General features: G+C 44.4%; 1 protein-coding gene across 3 annotated transcripts in view; it reads right to left on the reverse strand.

The window, feature by feature from the left end:
* Window positions 1-1,425: 1,425 nt before the first annotated feature.
* Window positions 1,426-21,252, reverse strand: part of EIF4G3 (eukaryotic translation initiation factor 4 gamma 3) — a 437,959-nt gene continuing 418,132 nt past the window's right edge. For all 3 annotated transcript variants that reach the window (XM_065421392.1, XM_065421390.1, XM_065421391.1), the window contains 4 exons: window positions 20,882-21,028; window positions 10,386-10,467; window positions 4,495-4,641; window positions 1,426-1,706 (listed from right to left, as the gene is read on the reverse strand). In XM_065421392.1, coding sequence (XP_065277464.1) covers window positions 1,525-1,706; window positions 4,495-4,641; window positions 10,386-10,467; window positions 20,882-21,028 — 558 coding nt within the window. In that variant the 3' untranslated portion in view covers window positions 1,426-1,524. The remainder of the gene's footprint in view (window positions 1,707-4,494; window positions 4,642-10,385; window positions 10,468-20,881; window positions 21,029-21,252) is intronic.

Raw genomic sequence — 21,252 nt, forward strand, 5'->3', positions numbered from 1 at the left:
AAGAGCATTGTGTCACTTGCAGCACTTGTTTCACCCCTTTTGCTTAATGTTGTAGTTTCTTTATTTTCTTTTGTTTTTTGTTTTTTACTCCTGGGGGTTTTGGGTTCCTTAAGCACAGCAAGGCAACTGACAGACACAAAGAACAGCAGTGGTGGCTGGGTGACAATGGATGTACAAGCCATTGAGAAGAGATGTTGGTTATCTGGTTCCAAGGCTGCAACCTGTTTAGATAGAGCTACCACCATAACAATGCAGTGTTCTTGAGTCACAAGACACACTGTAGTCCAACAGCTGCAAAACTAAGCAGGGGTCAGTAATTTTATTGCCCCCATAGGTCATCTCCCAGCCTAGAGGAGAAGTATTTGAAATTGGATAAACCTAGCTTGTATAGTGACGCAGCTAGCTGCTCCTCAGCCTTAACTTCTGCAAAAAGGGTCTCCCAAGCAGCAACCCCACATTTACCGCAATGGCCCACACCCCTCTTTCTTGGTGTAGAGACACATACACACACACGATATAAACAAATTTGGATCCAGAATCTACACATTGAGAAGGAAGACAGCACCACTCAGAAATGGTGGCGCATTCAGCAGCTCTCTAAAGGAGAAATCGCTTTACTTTCTTGTAAACTTGCAATGTTTGTCTTTATTTTTGTTCTTTATATTTTCAAAGTGAAAAGAAATACTATTGAGTCATTTTCTTTCTTTTTTTAAATATTTGTTCTATGTATTTACAAGCCTTAAAGTCGTTCTAAAGGTTTTGAAAATATCACTAGTACTTTTTTTCCCCCAGGGTAGCACTTTGTTTTGATTGAGTTTTTCTTGGAGCACTCTGGTCCACAGCGTTTTTCTCAAATGCATTTCCTTCGGTTCCAAGGTTATGTATGTTTTGATTACTATTTTCTTTTTAATCTCTGAAGCAAGCTGAGAGGCAGGCAGAAAAATATGACGACAATTAAAAAAAAAATAAAAAAGATCTCTCCCTCATGTAGCTTACCCCAAACCCTGTTGAAAGTTTATCTACCATGCTTTGAAACAAAACTGAGGTGCAGCTGAAAGGGAGGGTAATTTATTTCTCTGCTTTTTTCTATCATACAATTTGTTTACAGAAACTGCAAATGTAAAAATTACACTGGCATTTGCAGTCCTTAAAATAATAAATTAAAGTTTTCAACTTTTTTTTTGCTAAACAGATCTGTTTTTTAAAGTATGAGTCCTTGTTTAAAAAGAAAAGAAAAAATGATTAAAACAGAAAATATTTTCTATAAATAATACATGTATTTTGGTTTAGTGCTCCCGCCCTCAGGTTTGAAGTTTACTTTTTTTTCCCAAGTACCTTTTTCCTCCATGATCACCTTTATGTTTATCTATTTTTTTTCCTCTCCCACTCGTGCATATGTGGGGGAAGGAGGGGGTTATGTGCGAGAATTGGCCTTGCTGCACTGTGATTGGCGAAGACGTGAAACTTTTTAAAAAAATACTTAAATTGTTTCTTTTTTTTGTTTTGTTTTCTGTATTTTAAGTTTTAATTATCCTCTGATTCCTCTTCAGCCTCTCGTAGCCATGTGAAGAACGCTGTGACTGATTTCAGTGCTACTCCTTTCCCATTCTGCTCTCCTGGGTCCTTGCTGCTTTCCCATTTGTAGAAGGCATCCTCTGATATCACCTCCTCGTCATACAAGCAATCAAAAAACATCCGCAACAGATCTGCAAGGGGGAAACATCTGTTTAGTAATGTACAGTAGTTGGTAGACAAGGAAATACAGAAATGATTAGAGATATCAGTTTAAAACCTGAATAAAAGTGGCCTTTGTGATTAATGTGCATAAGCCTTGTCAAGTAGTGTCAGGCTAAGCAGTGTTAGGCCTAAAACTTCCGGAAGTTGTAAGAAGCGAGTACAGTTGAATCCTGCAAGCATAAGCATAATCTAGCTAGGAAGCTTTATAGACTAAGAAGGCAACTCTGTAAAGATAGATACAGACGTGTGGTTACTATGCTCTGCAACCAAATACTTCTTTAAGCTAACTCGAGCATTTTTGAGTCTAGCAAATTGACCACAATTAGCCGCATAGAGAAGAGCTGAGCTGAGCACAGGTGCACAGTTCATAAGATCAAGACAACCGCAAATACCACACTGAAACATTTGGCCACTTTCATTGGTTGACCTGTTTTGAAACACGGCCAGCAAATACCGTATAAATAAGGTGTGAAGACGCAAGTGTTTTGTGTGTGTGTTGATCTAAAAGAGATCACTCTTTGTCAGACTCACATACACCCCCTGAACCAAAGGGACTTGCGCTTCACCGACTATCTGTACCTGGCCAGTGCAGGAAACAGTCGACTGAAAGGTAATGTATCTTTGGAAGAATGCAGGGTAAGGCTTCGGACTGAGGAGGTCTGGTTGTGCTTGAGCTAGTTAATCTTAAATCTGTATTAATACCATAGTTTAAGTATATTAGTAAATTGTTTAAGTTGTTTAAAAATAGTAGTAGTCAATAGTTAATCAATATATAGTAACTGTATATGTTTTGTGCCTTGCTGGAAGCAGGTACAGCGCTGGTGAAGCTAGTAGTCTGTAAACAATAATAGCTTTGCATGTTGCTGTGGCTGTCTTCAGTATAAGTTGTCATTCAGTTTATCAGAAAAGCCAGTAAAAGTTTATAAGTTGTTAAATAAGTTAATAGGAAGGTTAAAATTAGTAAACTATAGTTAATTAATGTATCAGTATTTCATATAAATGTGTGTTGGTTGGGAATGGTTACAATACATGTTAAGTCACTAGGCACATTCTGTCTGTGTTGCCTTTATGGTTGTAAGTCATTAAAAACCTTTCTTAAGGAATAATTAGTTGTTTAGTTTCTCTTTTGTGGACACTACTCAACCTCATTACATCTGTGTTGGGTGGTGGGAAGTAGCGATCACCCAGAGCCCCCCCTAGGGTCCTGATGTGTGCCTCCTCCTTCCATTAATCTCCACAGCCTTTATTACAGTGAGAAGTGGAAAAGCAAGTAGTGGGAACTGCTGTTAATAGTGGTTGTGCCCTGATTATGCAGGCTATGAAGGTTAAATACACACTTGCTAAAGTAAAGTTTCCTCTGATGCTACAGAACATGCTGTCATATGCTAAACAGAGGGCTGGAAAGGCAGCAGCGTGTGCGTGTATACTAGCAAATGGCCATGGAACAGAATCTACAGTGGCCATTCTGAGCTACCTAGTTTCACTAGTTTAGAAATTATGACAGCACCTATGTTACAGATATGGAGATTTCTTGAAGTATCCTGGAAAAAACCTTACTGAATTAAGTTTAAGATTTTTTGGAGTCCATTGCATTAAATGGAAAGGTTATCTATGATTGTGGGCCAGGTTTGTATGTAATCTCTCCAGGGAGGAAATGTGATGTGAACCCTGGGAAGTATTATGAACTTCAAATGACTGTACTGAACAACGTGCCAGACAAGAATTGACTTTGGGGATAAACAGGGTCAAGTGATTTGCTTGGGGGAATCTCTAGGGGGAGATGAATGCAAATTCCCCACCCCGTTTATGCAAAAAGCCAGCCTTTAGAAGTTATGCCTTGAGGAGACCATTGTCTGCTGATTACCTGTTCCCAGAGTCTCAAGATCAAAGGCCCAAGCTGTATAAAGGAAAGACTGACCTATTCATGAGTGTTTTAGTTCTGAGCTAAGGCTGTCTATTATGAACATGTAATCAAAGAAAAAACCCATGCTGGGTTTGAAGAACTGACTTCCACCAGAGTCCTGGTTGGAGCTGAGATGTGTTGGAGTCTGGTAGGCTTATTATCATGCATGTAGGTTCTTTTATGGTTTTTAATAAGTTTTCTCTGTAATGCTTTAGTCTTAAGAATAAATGTACTTGCTTAGAAAGGGCTGTGTGGTAACTTGGGACTGCTGGCAATTACAACTGTTCACAGCCTTCGGGGAGAAAGCAAAGTGCAGACGTTGGCCTGTTGGGGATATCACAGTGTAGAGAGGGAACTGTACAGCCTGCAAAAACTCCTGTCAGGAGGGAGAGAAACCCGGGTCTCTAACCAAGAGAGGTGACGGCTGAAGACCCAAGAGCAGATGCCCTCAAGGGCTTATGGTGTGGGTGTGCAGGTGCAATTGCCCTGAAATGTGAGTAAGTAGAGCAATTGCTACTAAATGCAGCAGAGGATTTGAAATTTTTCTTTTTCTTCTCTCCACATTATGGGCATTTCCTTCTTGGCTGCTTATGGTGGCAGCCAATAGAGGAGCTCACCTTCAGCCGGGAGGGTGGGGAAGAGTATTGGTCTACAGCCATGCACTGTATAATTGGATGCTATAATAGTAGTTTGCCTTCAGCCCCCTCGCACCCACCTAACCAGTCTGTTCCCCCTTCAGGAAGAGCACAATCTACCAGACTCTATCTGAGACCCAAATCTAATTCTCCACCTGGATCTTTTCCTTCAATGCCATATAGTGATTTTTCAAATCCCAAACACAAAAAAACACTTACTAGGAGGCTGATCAAGTTTTACTATTGATGCTTGTAGTGCATAAAGTGCTTGTAGTTCCTTCTCTGTATCTGAGTCTAGGTACTTGAGTAAGATCGGCACTCTCTGCTTGATAACAGCAGTGTCCACACGGAAACTAGAAGAATCCGCTGGAGAGAAAAGAAGAACCAGGGTTACTTTTGGTGGGTCTGAGGCCAGGGGCAGGTTTTTCATCATATTTATTTATTCAAATAGAAACGACAAACTCAGGTTAGTCAGAAATGGGAAGAGAACTGAAACAAAAGGGAACCAAAAGAATATGGGCTATTTCTACGATAGGAACATATCTATTTCTCAGTGCTTCTCACTCCCCAAGTACAATGAACACTTTCAGAGACTCTAGACCACATTTTCAGCCAGGCGTCTCTACCCAGCCTTCACGTATGCACGTGCAAAATTGTATTCACATTATACTGGCTATTTCTATAATAGGAAGAGAAAGTTACTCACCTTGTGCGGTAACAATGGTTCTTCGAGATGTGTCCCCCCACGGATAGGTGTATTTGTGTCCCAGCACCTCTAATCAGAGATTTTAGGTAGCAGTGTCTGTTCAGCCTGCACATGCGCTCTCCCCCGCTCATGGTCTGCCTTGAAGCTATCTAGCACTGTGTGGATGAACCCCCCTCAGTTCCTTCTCTACCGCAGAGCCCCTTATAGAGAACTGCGAAGTAGAGGAGAGGACGACGGGTTGTGGAGCACCCATAGGAACACACACCTTGAAGAACTATCGTATTACTGCACAAGGTGAGTAACTTCCTCTTCTTATTCGAGTAGTGTCCCTCTGGGTGCTCCACTGCAGATGACAGGTTTCAGAATGGTAGCTGTGTTAGTCTGTATCAGCAAAAACAACAAGGAGTCCTTGTGGCACCTTAGAGACTAACAAATTTATTTGGGCATAAGCTTTCATGGGCTGGAATCCACTTCATCAGATGCATGGAGTGGAAAATACAGGAGCAGGTATAAATACATGAAAAGATGGGAGTTGCCTTACCAAGTGTGAGGTCAGTCTAACGAGACAATTCAATTAACAATAGGATACCAAGGGAGGAAAAATAACTTTTGTAGTGGTAATGAGAGTGCAAATGACTTCACAGTAGTATTCTCCATGGAGGGCTGGGGCTTCAAAGTAGACTCTGTTACTACAGAGAGTACTGTGGAGCTGAAGATGGCATCAAAGGCTGAATCTCCAGTGATCATATAATGTTCTGTGAAAGTGTGGACAGACGCCCAAAGTGCTGCTCTGCAGATTTCTGTGATAGGGACATCTTTAAAAAATTTGACCAAGTTAGAAATTGACCTTGTGGCGTGCGTACAAACTCCAGATGAAGGCAACAGGTTGCACCCTTGATAACAGTGATTAATGCAACCAGAGACCCATTTGGATAGTCTTTAAGCCGATATCACGGAGCCTTTGAATCTTTCCATGAGTGAAAGGAAGAGTTTAGAGGACTTCCTGAAGTCCTTAGTCCTGTCCAAGTAGAATGCTTCTAACATCTTGCATATGCAGAATTGCCTCCCTGTTATCACAATGTGATTTTGGGGAAAAAAGGAAGGTGTATCTATTGATTCATATGGAAAGTGAAGGTACCTTTAGGGAGAAAAGTGGGAGGCAGCCTCAGAATTACTTTGTCTTTAAAAAAGACTGTGTAGGGTGGGTGTGCCATCAGGACTGCTATTTCTCCTATGTGCCTAGCTGAGGTGATGGCAATTAGAAATGCTGTCTTCATGGACAGGTGAAAGAGACACCAAGTTGCCATGGGCTCAAAAGGAGGTCTAGTCAAAGCCCTGAGAACTAGGTTAAGATCCCAGGCTGGAGCGGGTGGTCTCACATGTGGGAAGAGATTCCCAATGCCCTTAAGGCAGTGTTTCTCAAACTTTTGTACTGGTGACCCCTTTAACATAGCAAGCCTCTGAGTGCGACCCCCCCCCCCTTATAAATTAAAAACACTTTAAAATGTATTTAACACTATTATAAATGCTGGAGGCAAAGCGGGGTTTGGGGTGGAGGCTGACAGCTCACGACCCCCCATGTAATAAACTTGTGACCCCCTGAGTGGTCCCGACCTCCAGTTTGAGAACCCCTGCCTTAAGGAATCTCGGTGAGCGAACACTGAGCATCCATCTACCTGATGGTGGAAAGCAGTTATGGCCATGAGATGTACTTTAAGGGAACCAGACTTGTGTTGGCCAGAAGGGGGCAATCAGAATAACTCTTGCTTTGTCTCGTTGAATTTTCAACAGGATCTTGGCTAGAAGAGGAAATGGGGAAAGGCATACAAGAAGTCCCTGTCCCATGGGAGGATGAGGGCATCTCCCAATGAATGTTTCCTCAGGCCAGCCCTGGAGCAGTAAAGAGGACATTTCTTGTTCCAGTAAGTAGTGAAGAGATCTGTAGTCAGGATTCCCCAAAGGGCTAATATGTCTCGATGCATCTCTGAGTTCAGTTCCCATTCGTGGTCATGAGAAAAGTTTCGACTAAGACTGTCAGCTGTCACGTTCTGTATCCCTGGTAAATAGATTGCTGAGATGAGCACGTTGTGACTGATGCACAAATTCCAGTTTGAGTGTTTCTGTGCAGAGGGAAGGAGATCTGGCATCCTCCTGGTGATTTATGTAAAACATACAGGTCATATTGTCTGTCATGACTTTCGTGTGTGTGTTCTTGATGAAAGGGAGAAAGTGTGCACAGATGTTCCTGACAGCCTCTAGCTACAAAAGATGGATATGGAGGGTTGCTTCCGTGGAAGCCCACTTGCCCTGAACCTTGTGGTCATGTAGATGAGCTCCCCAGCTTATTAGGGAGTCAGAGGTGGTTGCACGAATGGCATGCCTACTCGGACATTGGATGGGTCTTTCCACCAGTCTATAAGTGCTTTACTGCAGAGGGCAGTGATAGCAGCTTTGTTAGTCTGTCCCTGCTCGGGGAATAGACAGAACTGAGCCATATCTGAAGACATCTCATGAACATCTGGGCATTTGGGGTGACGAAGGTGCATGCTGCCATATGACCAAGCAGCGGCAGGCAGTTTCTGGACAATGTTTGGGGGCTGGCCTGAACTGTCTCTCTGAGACTTGTGAGGGTGCTGAGGCTGGGTAGCAAGAGGAATGCTCTTGCTTGTACTGTGTAGAGGTTGGCACCAATAAACTCATCACTGTACCAGGGACAGTGTTGATTTCTGTAAGCTGAGCTGCAGGCTCAGCTGTGCAAATGTGCGCATGATCATCTGGGTGGCTTGTATGGTGTCCTTGAACAAGGGAGCCTTGAGGAGGCAGTCATCTAAGTATGGGTAGACAATGCCCAATGTTTGTAGATATGCTGCTATGACGGTGAGAATCTTGGAGAATACTGTGGGTGTGGACAAGAGGCCGAATAGGAGCATCCTGTACTGATAATGGTCCTGCCCAATGGTAAATCGTAGGAATCTCCTGTGTGTTGTGGAAGTAGCATCTTGTAGGTTGAGGGCTGAAAACCAACCTCCTTCTTTAGAGCTGGAATAATGGCTGCTAGCATGACCATCTTGAACTTCTGCGCCTTCACATATTTATTTAATGACCTTAGATCTAGAATGGGTCTCTAACCTCCCTTCACATTGGGGATCAGGAAATAATGGGAGTAAAATCCCTTGCCCCTGAGTTGTGCCAGGACTGGTTCTATGGCCCCTAGGCATAACAAATGAGCTATTTCCTGATGAAGTAAGTTCTCATGAGAAGGGTCCTTGAAGAGGGACAGGGAAGGAGAGAGAGAATGGGGAGAGACTTTAATTGAATGGCGTAACCCTTTTAAATAATCTCCTAGATCCCTCTGTCAGAGATGATAGTCTCCCAACTGCTGTGAAAGGGGCAGGCAATTTCTGAAGGGGCATGACATGTGTAGCAGCAGCTAATATTGCAAGGTATAATTGTTTGGGCCCTCTACCAACCCATCAAAAGTGCTCAGAAGAGGCAGTCTAAGAGGTCGCAGATTGGGGTGCTGACTGCTTCCACTTTTGAACCCTGGGCCTCTTATGCTGCAGCTCATAACAGCACTGAGATGGTGGGTATCGAGGAGGTCATGACCTGTGCTGTGGCTGAAAGCTATATCTTCTCTTCTGTCCTGCAGTGTAGATTCCCAGGGAGCATAATGTAGCCTGGGAATCCCTCAAGGGGTGAAGAAAAGAGTCTGTCTTCTCCGCAAAGAGCTTGGGCCCTTCACATGGGAGATCTTGTCTGCAGCTCTTTGGATAACCAGAAAGATGTAGCCAAGAAGCCTGCCTCATTACCACTGCCACAGACATGGAGCGGGCCGCTGTATAGGCTGTGTCCAGTGCTGTCTGTAGTGCCATTCTGGATATTAACTGACCTCTGACAATAGCCTAAAACTGTTCCTTTTGAGTCTTCGGTAAATGGTCCAGAAAAACATTGAGTTTTCTATAATAAAATCATATTTGGCCATGGCAGCTCAAGGCAGACCATAAGGAAGGGAGAGCACTGAACAGATGTTGCTACCTAAAATCTCCCATTAGAGGCACAGGGGTGCAGATACACCTACAGTGGAGTGCTCCTAGGGACACTACTCGAAGAACATATAATCTGCTTCTCAATGCTTCCCACTCCCCAAATATAGTGAACACTTTCAAAAACTCTGGACCACATTTTCAGTGAGGCCTCTATCCAGCCTTCATGTATGCACCTGCACTTGAATACTCGAACATCTACGCACAAAGAGAGGCTGAACATTTTCTTTTTTCCCAGAGATTTGAAATAATTACAAGGACGTTTTTCTTTCAAAAGACAAACAGGAATAGAACACTAAATCACAAATAAGAAAATCAAAGTATATCAAACCCTGCTAGAAGTCCACAAAAATGTACACCACCATGGGAAGAGTTATCTGTAGAAAAATATTCAGCAGCTTTTAACCAGCATATAAACAAAAGAGCATGATAGAGAAAATCTGAGCAAAAATAAATAAACCTAGATAGAGATGATAGAAAACAAAACCAGAACAAGACATTACTGATATTTACAGAGCAAGGATGTATCAGGAAACCCCTAAATATGAATGATAAAATCCTGCAGCATCTAGACTTTAACAGTAGGTGGCCTCAAGAAGATTATACTCTCAGAGAAAAAAGCTCTCCCTGGATTTTGGCCTCTCTGAAATCCATGCAACAGTGAGATGAAATTCAATTACACCCATCCCAAGAGCAAACACTTGAAAGAAAGAATGTTTTTTAAAAGGCTGAAACCTCACAGACAGTTCAATCCAGACACCTGTAAAATAGTAGCTGCTTTGTTAGCACATTCTCATGATTCCTGTTATCTTAGAGGAAAATAACAGCAGTATTTAAGCCACATAAATTTACTTTTCTCTAGTATCAAACTTTGAAAGTGAAATGCTGCACTCTCCATGTTCCATGGACAGTGGGGACCTCTGCAAAGATTTTAAGTCCAATTTTGTATTTAGAGCACCAGAAAAAAACAGAACCTGTTTCAGAATAGCATCTAGTGGATTTTCACCTACATCGGAAAATCAACAATCAGGCATAATTCAACAGAGCTGGAAGTCCCTGCTCAAGGGGGACCCAGGTGCTGCAGGTAAAGACTTGAGGGGCACTGGCAGACCTATGTTTGGGAAGGGGCAGCTGGCACATCTCTCCTGCACTATGACTGGCTCTTGACAGTGGTATCAGTACTTCACTTTCTTCAGCACTAAAACTGTACAATCTGGGAGAAAAAAATCTTGATGCACAATTTGTATCAAAGGTTAGCCAGCCTCAAACAGAAAAATAAGTGGTTAAAACCCAAGTAATCTGTAAATTCATTACTTTCATATTTGATTGTTTTGTACAGCCTTAGCTTGAAAGTTACTCACCTATAATGGCTGCTTTACAAACTGCTGTCATTAAAGCTCTAAGGAATGTAGGTGAACTCATTTGGCCTTCATCTAGATTAGCCTGAAATCAAGAGTAAATGGACCAGTTAAAAGCACTCTAATGTACAACAGAAACGGTTTCCAAAATCCACTGCTGAATTTGGCACTAAGTGCAAGTTCAGTGAAAGCTGCTGCAGTAGGAATCCAATCCATCCCTTGTGTAAAAATTCATCTTCCCCATTAAACTTCTTGAAAATAGCTCAGCTGTGTTAATGTATATCCAATATATCTAATCAACACTACAATCTACTGAACTACACACGTTCACTATTCATTTAGCTAGAGAAATAATACTTGGCATTTATACAACATTTTACATTTCCAAAATGATAGACAATTTTTAATTAGTCACATTACACAATACCCCTGTAAGGTGAGTCTTATACTCATCATACAGATTGGAAACTGACAAAGTAGTTAAATGACTTGCCCAAATCTACAAGAGAGCTGATGGCAAAGCCAGGACCAGAACCAGAACTGAGATGTTCCCAGACTTTCAGTCTTGTGATCTCTCCTCCGGACTATGCTGACTCTACAGCAGTAGAAAAATGACCTGTTTCTGACAAACTGTGTTAACAAGAGAGAGCTGAAATGGTGCTGACCTACATTTAGTTGCAAGCATACATCAAGATAAGAACATAAGAACAGCCATACTGTGTCAGACCAATGGTTTATCCTGTCTCTGACAGTGGCCAATGCCAGATGAGGGAATGAACTGAACAAGGCAATTTTGAGTGATCCATCCTCTGTCATCCAGTCCCAGCTTCTGGCAGTTGGAGGTTTAGGGACACCCAGAGCATGGGGTTGCATTCCCTGATCATCTCAGTTAATAGCCATTGATGGACCAATCCTCCATGAACTTATCTAATTCTTTTTTGAACCCAGGTATACTTTTGGCCTTCATAATATCCCATGGCAATCAGTCCCACGTGTTGACATTGCATCGTGAGAAGAACTTCCTTTTATTTGTTTTAAACCTGCTATTAATTTAATTGAATAAAAATCAGTTACTAACCTGTAACTGTTGTTCTTCGAGATGTGTTGCTCATGTCCATTCAATGTAGGTGTGTGCTCGCCTCAAGCACCGTCGCCGGAAAGTTTTCCCCTCAGTGGTATCCGTTGGGTCAGTTCTGGTGCCACCTGGAGTCGTGCCCTCATAGCGCCAGATACAGGGCCCTGCCACCCCCTCTGTTTCTCCTTCCCGGCTATCTCCAACAGAGGGGTGGGGGTGAGAGTCAGGGCCATTCTTAGGCATATGCAGCATATGCAGCTGCATAGGGCACCCGAAAATTTGGGGCACCACCACTATCATAGGCACCGACTTCTCATCGTGCCGGGGGGTGCCCGACCTCCCCGCTCTGCTCCAGCTCTGGAGCATCCACCCATGGAGTCCACGCCTATGACCGGGACAGCAGGTAAAAGCGGGTCAGCTCCCGCACACCCAGTGCGCGCTGCAGTCTCCTTACTAAGCAGAAGGCAGGGGCCATATTCACAGAGCCGAATGCACCGGCGTAGGGGCACCAGTTGCACCGAGCATATGGGCACCAGTTTAAGAATACTGCGTAGGGCCCCATAAATCCTAAGGACGGCCCTGGTGAGAGTGGGAGTTTGGTATGGACATGAACACCACATCTCAAAGAACAACAGTTATGGAAGGTTAGCATTTTTTCTTCTTCGAGTGCTTGCTCATGTCCATTCCAATGCAGATGACTCCCAAGCAGGTATAGGAGGAGGGTTCGGAGTTCATTGACAAACAGATTGTAGCACTGCTCTGCCAAATCCAGCATTGTCTCTGGCTTGCTGAGTGATGGCACAGTGTGATGCAAAAGTGTGGACCAAAGAGCATGTTCCTGCTCTATAGATGTCCTGGATTGGGAGCTCTGCCAGGAATGCAGCTGAAGATGCTCGTGTCCTTGTGGAATGTGTCGTCAGGCACGGAGCAGGGATCTTCGCTAGGTCGTAGCATGTGCAGATACAAGAAGTGATCTACGATGAAATTATCTGGGCTGAGACTGGAAGACCTTTCATACTTTCATCCACCACCAAAAAGAGTTGTGTAGTTTTCCGAAACTATTTAGTCCTTCTATGTAGAAGGCAAACGCATGTCTGACATTTAGTGAGTGAAATCTCTGCTCCTGGCTATTGGCATGTGGTTTTGGATAGAAGACTAGAAGAATATGTCCAGGTTACTATGGAATTGTGAAACAACCTTCAGGAAGGCTGGGTCAGGGCGCAGCTGGACCTCATCCTTGAAGAATACCATGTAAGGAGGTTCTGAAGTAAGAACCCTAATCTCCAAGACCTTTCTCTAGCCGTAGTAATGGCCACCAGAAAGGCCACCTTTCAGGACAAGTACATGTTGCCAATGGCTCGAATGGGGGACCCATGAGCCTCAACAATACCAGGTTGAGATCCCAGGGTGGGATTGGTTGTAGCACTTGGGGGTACAGTCTGTACAGGCCTTTGAGGAAATTACTTCAGATCAAGTTTGTAAAGATGGACCAGCCATTTACCCACGAGTGAAATGCCCCAAGTGCAGCCAGGTGGACTCTTATCAATGACACCAATAGCCCTGGCTGCTTCAGGTGTAGTAAGTAATCCAGAATGAATGGCACTGATGACTGCGTGGGTGAAACACCTTTCTGTGCTGACCAGACAGAGAACCTTTTCCTCTTTGCCAGGTACGTAACTCTAGTGGATGGTTTCCTGATCCCTAAAAGGACCTCTCGAACCAGTCCGGACATGTTAGCTCCAAGGGGTTCAGCCATGGAGCTTCCAGGCTGTGAGATGAAGGGACTTGAGGTTTGGATGATGTAGATGGCCGTGGTCCTGGAAGATCAGATCTGGAAATGGAGGCAAGCTGATTGGTGTTTCCACCAAGAGGTCCAGAAGGCTGGTAAACCACTGGTGACGTGGCCAGGCCGGGGCTGTCGGGATCAGGCTCGTTCCTTCCTTTCTGACTTTCAGCAGGACCTTGTGTATGAGCGGAAGGGGAGAAAATGCATAAAAGAGATGGATGGTCCTTCCAAGGGAGAAGAAACATGTCTGTGAGTGAGCCGGGGCTGTGATTCAGGAAGGAGCAGGAACTGCAGACACTTCCTGTTGTGTCTCGTTGCAAACAAGTCTATCTGGGGATCTCCCCGCCTCTGCAGAATGTCCTTCATGATGTCTGGGTGAATGGACCACTCATAATTGGAGAAGGATCTGCTGAGACGATCCACTAACTTGTTCTGTGTGCGGAAGATTGGAGGCCTTGAGTGGACTGAATGGGTTATATAGAATTCCCACAGGCAAAGGGCTTCCTGGCATAGGTGAGAGGAGCACGCTCGACCCTGTTTGTTTATATAGAACATCGCTGTTGTGTTGTCTGTAAGCATCAACATGCATTTGCCTTCCAGGTGGGGCTGGAACGTTTGGCAGGCAAGGCACATTGCTCTGAGTTCCCCCGTGTTGATGTGTAGCGAGAGCTCTACCTGGGACCAGAGGCCCTGGGTTCCGAGTAGCCCTAGCTGAGCCCTCCAACCCAGCGCAGATGCGTCAGTAACAAGAGACATTGACAGATGTGGTCTTGAGAATGGGACATCTAAAAATACTGTCCTTGGGTCCAACCAACAAAGGAGAGTGGTGATTAACAAAGGGGGAAGTGTGAGAACCATGTCCAAGCAATTTTCGCCCGGCTGGTACACTGATGCTAGCCAAGTCTGGAGAGATCTAGGTCATAATCTTGTATGCTGCACCACTTAAGTGCATGAGGCCATGTGCCCCAGGAGTTTTATGCAGTTTCTTGCCATGGTGGATGGGGTGGTTTCTAAGGCTCTCTCTGATCGTGCCTAGGGCCTGGAACCTGGTCTCCGGAAGTTGAGGACCATCCCTATAAATTCTATTCTTTGACCTGGTGAGAGTGTCAATTTCTGCATGTTTATCAACAGGCCTATCTTCTTGAAGGTTGACAGTATTAACCAAACATTTGCCTCCACCTTTGCTTCCTCAAGAAGGCTGCAATGACTGCCATGCACTTCGTGAATACCCGAAGGGCTGTAGACAGGTCGAAAGGCAGCCCAGTAAACTGGTAGTGTACCCGATTCACAATGAATCAGAGGAAATCTTCTGTGACCTTGAAAGATTGAAATGTGAAAATAAGCGTTCTTTAAGTCGAGGGTGGCATACCAGTCCCCTGGATCCAGAGAAGGGATAATGGAGGCCAAGGAGACCTTGCAGAACTTCAGCTTCTTTATAAATCTATTGAGGTTTCACAGATCTAGGATGGATCTGAGACTGCCGTTGGCCTTCGGGGTTAGGAAATAGCAGGGTTCTACAACCCCCTGCCCCTTAGCTCCGGAGGAACCTCCTCTACTTCTCCCACCTCCAAGAGCATCCACACTTCTTGGGCTAGAAGTTGCTTGTGAGAAGGGTCCCTGAAGAGGGACGGGGAGGGAGGGTGGGAAGGAGGGAAACAATTAAACTGAATGGTGTATTTCAGTCCAATCGTGTGTAGCACCCAGTGATCTAAGATAATGTGGGCCCTTGCCTGATACAAGTGGGATAACTGGTCCTCAAAAATTGGGGAAGATGGATCCAGGCAGTGTCCTGGTACGCCATCCTCAAGTGTGACTTAAAAAGGCCTGCTTAGACCCCAATGATTGTTTGGTGGGGCCAGGCACATGGGCAGACGAGGACTGGGGAGGAGGCCTCTTCTTATAGCTTCTATCCCGCCTCTTACTGTAGTGCTGCCTAGACTAAGGTGGGTAGAAACGTGGCAATGGTTGGGACTAAAAATGCTTCCTAGACGGAGCCAGTGTGTGTAGCCCTAGGGGTTTTAGGATGGCCCTAGAATCCTTCAGGCTATGTAATTTAATGTCTGTCTGCTCCGAAAAGAGCGACGAGCTCTCAAAGGGGAGGTCCTGCACCATTTGCTGCACTTCCAGGGAAGGCCTGAGGACTGCAGCCATGAGCTCTTTCTCATAACCACAGCCAAAACCATGGTTCATGCTATGGAGTCCACTGCGTCCAAAGCCACCTGAAGTGATGCTTTTGCCACCGCTCTTCCTTCTTCAATCTTCATGGCTCTGGATTCCTGTGGCAACAGCTGCCTGAACTTAGACATTGAACTCCAAGAATTAAAGTAATAGAGTAGACGTTCCTGCTAAAAAGATCTAACTTTTTGGCATCCTTGGCCTCTGGAGTTGGTCCTTGCTACCCGTGTGCTCCGGTTCGTTCACCGCTGTAACCACTAGTGAACCCGGAGGAGGCTGGGTATATAAGACTTTGAATCCCTTGGATGGGACAAAGTACTTCTTTGCTGTAGGTTGCAGAGATGCTAGCGTCTGCCACATAGCTTTTATAGGGTCCAAAATGGCATCGTTAAGGGGCAAAGACACTTGCGATGACCGGATGGTGCCAGGATATCCACCAGAGCATGGGAGGACTCTGAAATATCCTCTGCCTGAATCACCAGGTTCTGAGTTACTCTCCTGAGAAGCTTCTGGCAGGGGCGGCTCTATGTTTTTTGCCGCCTCAAGCACAGCAGGCAGGCGGCTTTCGGCGGCACGCCTGTGGGCGGTCCGCTGGTCACGCGGATTCAGCAGCATGCCTGCAGGAGGTCCACTGGTGCTGTGCCATCGGCGTCCCCGCCACCGAATTGCCGCCGAAGCTGCGCGGAGGTCCTTGGGGTTGGGCAGTGTCTCCAGTCCATCTTCTGCTTCTTTCTTGGCACCGGTGATGGAGAGCAGTGCCGAGAATCCCATGGAGGAGTAGACTTCCTCTGCACCAGATGTGACTGATTGTGTGGAGAGTCCCAGAACTGAAGAGGAGTCCTTTCTTGGTGCCAGAGAGGCCAAACTACACTGCCTTTTCATCAGAGAAGCCAGAGCATTTCTCACCAAGGTAGAAGTGCTCAGAGCTGAGTCGGTGTAGCTTGGCTCTGAGGGGGGATGGAGTGCTGCCTCCATGAGGAAGAATTTCAGTCTCTTATCCCTGTCCTTCTGAGTGCAGGGCCTGAACCCTTTACAAATTCTACAGTGCTCTTGCACGTGGGACTCCTCCAAACACTTAAGGCAGCTAGAATAGGGATCACTGCTAGGCATTGGCTTGTGGCATGGCGCACACTGCTTAAACCCCGGGGACCGAGGCATGCCCTGGTGCCGAGAGGTGTTAACCCCACTAAGCAGGGTTCTGTAACCGAAATACTAAAAACTGGAACCGAAACTTAACCACTAGTAAATAACTATATACAAGAAGTTGAAAAAGTCCACTGAGAGGAGTACTTGCGAAGAACACAAGGAACCAGCAACCATCACAGGTGGTAAGAAGGAACTGAGGGGACGGTGGGTCAGCAGGCCCTATATACTGGTGCTATGAAGGCACGACTTCAAGGGGTCCCAGAGCCAACCCGACAGATACCACTGAGGGGAAAACTTTCCAGCGGCAGTGCTTGGGGCGAGCACATACCTACGCTGGAATGGACATGAGGAAGCACTCAAAGAAGAACTCCTAGTTCTTGTGTTATGTGAAGAGGTAAATATCACTTCCCCATTCACTTTCTCCACACCATTCATGATTTTATACATCTCTATCATATCCCCTAGTCCTCTCTTTTCTAAGCTGAACCATCCCAAACCTTTTAATTTCTCCTCATATGGAAGCTGTTTCATACCCCTGATCATTTTTGTTGCCCTTCTCTGCACCTTTTCCAATTCTAATATATCATTTTTGAGATGGGGTGACCAGAACTGCACACAGTATTCAAGGTGTGGGCATACCGTGGATTTATATAATGGCATTATGATATTTTCTGCTTTATTATCTATCCCTTTCCCAATGGTTCCTAACATTCTATTAGTTTTTTTAACTGTCTCTACACAATGAGCAGATGTTTTCAGAGAACTACCTATGATGACTCCAAGATCTCTTTCTTGAGTGGTAATAGCTAATTTAGACCCCATCACTTTGTATATGTAATTGGGATTATTTTTTCCAGTGTGCATTACTTTGAATTTCATTTGCCATTTTGTCACCCAGTTTAGTGAGATCCCTTTGCAACACTTCGCAGTCAGCCTTAGGCATAACTTGAGTAATTTTATGTCATCTAAATATTTTTCCACCTCACTGTTTACTCCTTTTTCGAGATCATTTATGAATATGTTGAAAAGCACAGGTCCAAGTACAGATCTTTGGGGGACCCTGCTATTTACCTCTTTCCATTGTGAAAACTGACCATTTATTCCTATCCTTTGTTTTCTTTCTTTTAACCAGTTACTGATCTATGAGTGGACCTTCCCTGTTATCCCATGGCTGCTCACTTTGTCAAAGGCTTTCTGAAAGTCCAATTACACATTGTTGACTGGATCATCCTTGTCTACATGCTCAAAGAATTCTAGTAGACTGGTGAGGCATGATTTCCCTTTACAAAAGCTGTGTTAAGTTTCAGAGGGGTAGCCGTGTTAGTCTGGATCTGTAAAAAGCAACAGAGAGTCCTGTGGCACCTTTAAGACTAACAGATGTATTGGAGCATAAGCTTTCGTGGGTGAATGCCCACTTCGTCGGATGCATGTGTTGACTCTTCCCCACTTGCGATGGACCGGATAGTGCCAGGATATCCACCAGAGCATGGGAGGACTCTGAAATATCCTCTGCCTGAGTCGCCAGGTTCTGAGTTACTCTCCTGAGAAGCTTCTGGCAGGGGCGGCTCTATGTTTTTTGCCGCCCCAAGCACAGCAGGCTGGTCACGCGGATTCGGCGGCACGCCTGCGGGAGGTCCGCTGGTGCTGCGCCATCGGCGTCCCCACCACCGAATTGCCACCGAAGCTGCGGGACCAGCGGACCTCCCGCAGGCATGGTGCCGAAAGCCGCCTGCCTGCCTCCCTCACAGCGACCGGCAGGCCGCCCTCTGCGGCTTGCCGCCCCAGGCACGCGCTTGCTGCGCTGGAGCCTGGAGCCGCTCCTGGCTTCTGGTGTGCTCTTCAGTCATCCTGAGAGGGGGCTATAAATCACAGTTGCTAATTTTCATGTGGTAAATAAGCAGCCTGACTTTCACAATAAGTCAAAAATCAAGCTAATCCCATTTCAAAACAAGGCCAAAACAAGCCAATCCCTGGAACCTAACCCCCCCCATTTACATTAATTCTTATGGGGAAATTGGATTTGCTTAATATCGTTTCACTTAAAGCCGCATTTTTCAGGAACATTTTGATTCATTTAAGATTTTTACTATATTTGACTCTCTGCGTTCTTTCACATATAGTGCCACTCCCCCACCAGCATGACTTACTCTGTCATTTCTCTATATTTTGTACCCTGCTATCACTGTGTCTCATTGATTATCATCATTCCACCAAGTTTCCATGATGCCTATTATACCAATAGGACAAATACAGTTTAACATCATTTCAAACACAGAGGTTAAAATCTGGTTTAAAGGATGTGCCCAGAGTTAGAGAAGAGTCAGTGGGTGGGTGCAGGCTTTTATACCCTTGGTTCTAAAATACTGGAACAGAGCGGGGCACACATATGCATTGCCAGTGGGTAACTGTTTGCAAAGAATTCCACTGTTGCATGGGAGGCCACACAATCTCATAATGGGGCACAGATAATGTCAGGAAGAAAACCAACCAATTTCACCCCATACTTGGAAAAGAAACTGCTATAGCATATCTGGTTTAAAATGTTATTGCTAAATGAAAACATGTTTTCACAAAATTATACATTTGAATAGGTCATTATCAGATAATGTGTTAACCTTCAAAATAAGGATGCAGACAAAAAAATAAGATAACTTTACAGAAGTTAACATTTTCTTCCTGCAAATTATATTCTTTATCTCTAGGCAAATGCTGATTTTACAATCATATCTATATCTTGCTCCCCTGTGCTTAGAATGGAGATAAAATTGAAATGGCCATTTTCTACTGTAACTGTACTGACTCTTACTGTTTCAAAGCGTATACTGGGAAAGTGCTTAAGATGTCAGGCCATAGGGTGGATGCTTTATGGAAATTTAACAATCTTTGTGAACTGAAGGATGCAGAGTGGTCAACTGTACAAATACTATGTGCCTTGTCCAGAGATGAACTGGTTATGAACACTTCTGCTTGGCGTAGTAGGAAGAGAGCCTGAGACATAAGCCCTTGAATCAGAGGCCTGGTATGAGGCAGGACCCTCTGACAGAATCTGGCAAGAATAGGGCTGATATAGCAAAAATACACATTCCTAAGAAGTGCTAGTCACAGAGTACTCACACAAACACATTTCGATATCAAGTGGTACCAGAACATTCCGATATCGAGGATGGTACAAAAACATTCCCCAAGGATAACAGGAACACACTGACCCCTCCTAAAAGATAAGGTCAGGATGACAGTACGTAACAGAGATGTTTTGATCAAACCAACATATACAAGGTGATGGATGATAACTAGCCATGTCAGGGGGCAGTAACTATGTCAGAGGGACAGTACTAACTTGTTTGTATCGGGGTATAAAGATGTATCTCAGAGGGAGTGTTTTTGTTTGGCCTAGGGAGGAACAGAAAGTCCCACCGTTTACTGAGCTGATCCATTGTTACGGGTATACGTGTATTAGTGGTCTGGTAGAGTCTGCGGGATACTAATACCGTGCTTCATCGACAATAAACCTGGCTGGGTGCCTTTGTTCCTTAACAGATTTTGTGGTCATTGGGTGGTTTGCTTGAGGTCTGCAGTGCCAGCTGTTTGCACAGGGCTGGGGCATCACACAGAGGGAACACACACATGCAGCCAAACATCTATTAACATCTAACTACACTGGTGACCCCGACCACTAATCTGGTAAGTAAGCAAGCTGTCCTCTGTATAAACTGCAACCTAACATGACACTTAGCCAGAAGCTAGGAAACTCCCTTAACCCTTCCCTGCTAAGCCCCAGAAAGTTTAATAAGGTATGCACGTGCTGGGCTGCTAGCAAATCTCTCTTAATCTCTCTTGTCTCAGGTTTCCCTACTTTCCTAAGTTGATCTAACCCTCCCTTTCCCTGCCTCTCCTCACTTCTGCTCTTTCTCTCTTTTTTTAAAAGTTAGAAGTTATAGTTTTTACAAAAACCTCCAAAAATAAAGCAATTAAAAACCAAACAAAACAACAAACAAACAGAAAACAAGGTAAAAACTTTACTTTAAATAAATCCAGTAAATTAATTATTTTAACCTTCATTATGTTAACCCTTAACATCTATCAACATCTAACCACAACTGGAAGCCATGCAGAAACAGAGGAATTATTCTGTGACAGTGACTAGATCTAGTGATTAGCACTTGGCTATATTATTCCCAAAGAGCCAATATCAGACTGTGGTGGGCAGTGCAGGATAGCAAAACAAAGAGGTGGAAAAAGATAGAGGTGATCCTGTTGGCTGGGATAATGTTTATAAAGATGGTTAATGCACAGGTATGGTGAAAACAGTCTTTATACCTCTACCCAATCAAAGATTTGTTCATCATTCGCCTTGTCCTCAATAATGAGTTTTTCTAGCTGTTTGTTCAGTTCGTCAGCAGAGAGTTCTTCCTCTGAAAGTGCTTCTGAGGAACTGGAACAGTCAGACACTGTGAAGTCCAACTTCTGCAACATTAGAAGTTATGAGAAACGATTAAATATGCTTTTCTACACTGAATCATACTAAGGCAAAAGAACAAGCAACACTTTATTCTGTTTTATCATTATAATGACGTATGTCCTACCTTTCATTTAAAAGAATCAGAGCAATTTACAAACAACACACTGATGTACAATCTATACTGAAGGATCACTTCATCCAGCAAGGAAATGCAGCCACCTTTGAGGAA

The sequence above is a fragment of the Emys orbicularis genome, chromosome 22, assembly GCF_028017835.1.
Source record: "Emys orbicularis isolate rEmyOrb1 chromosome 22, rEmyOrb1.hap1, whole genome shotgun sequence".
NCBI lineage: Eukaryota > Metazoa > Chordata > Testudines > Emydidae > Emys > Emys orbicularis.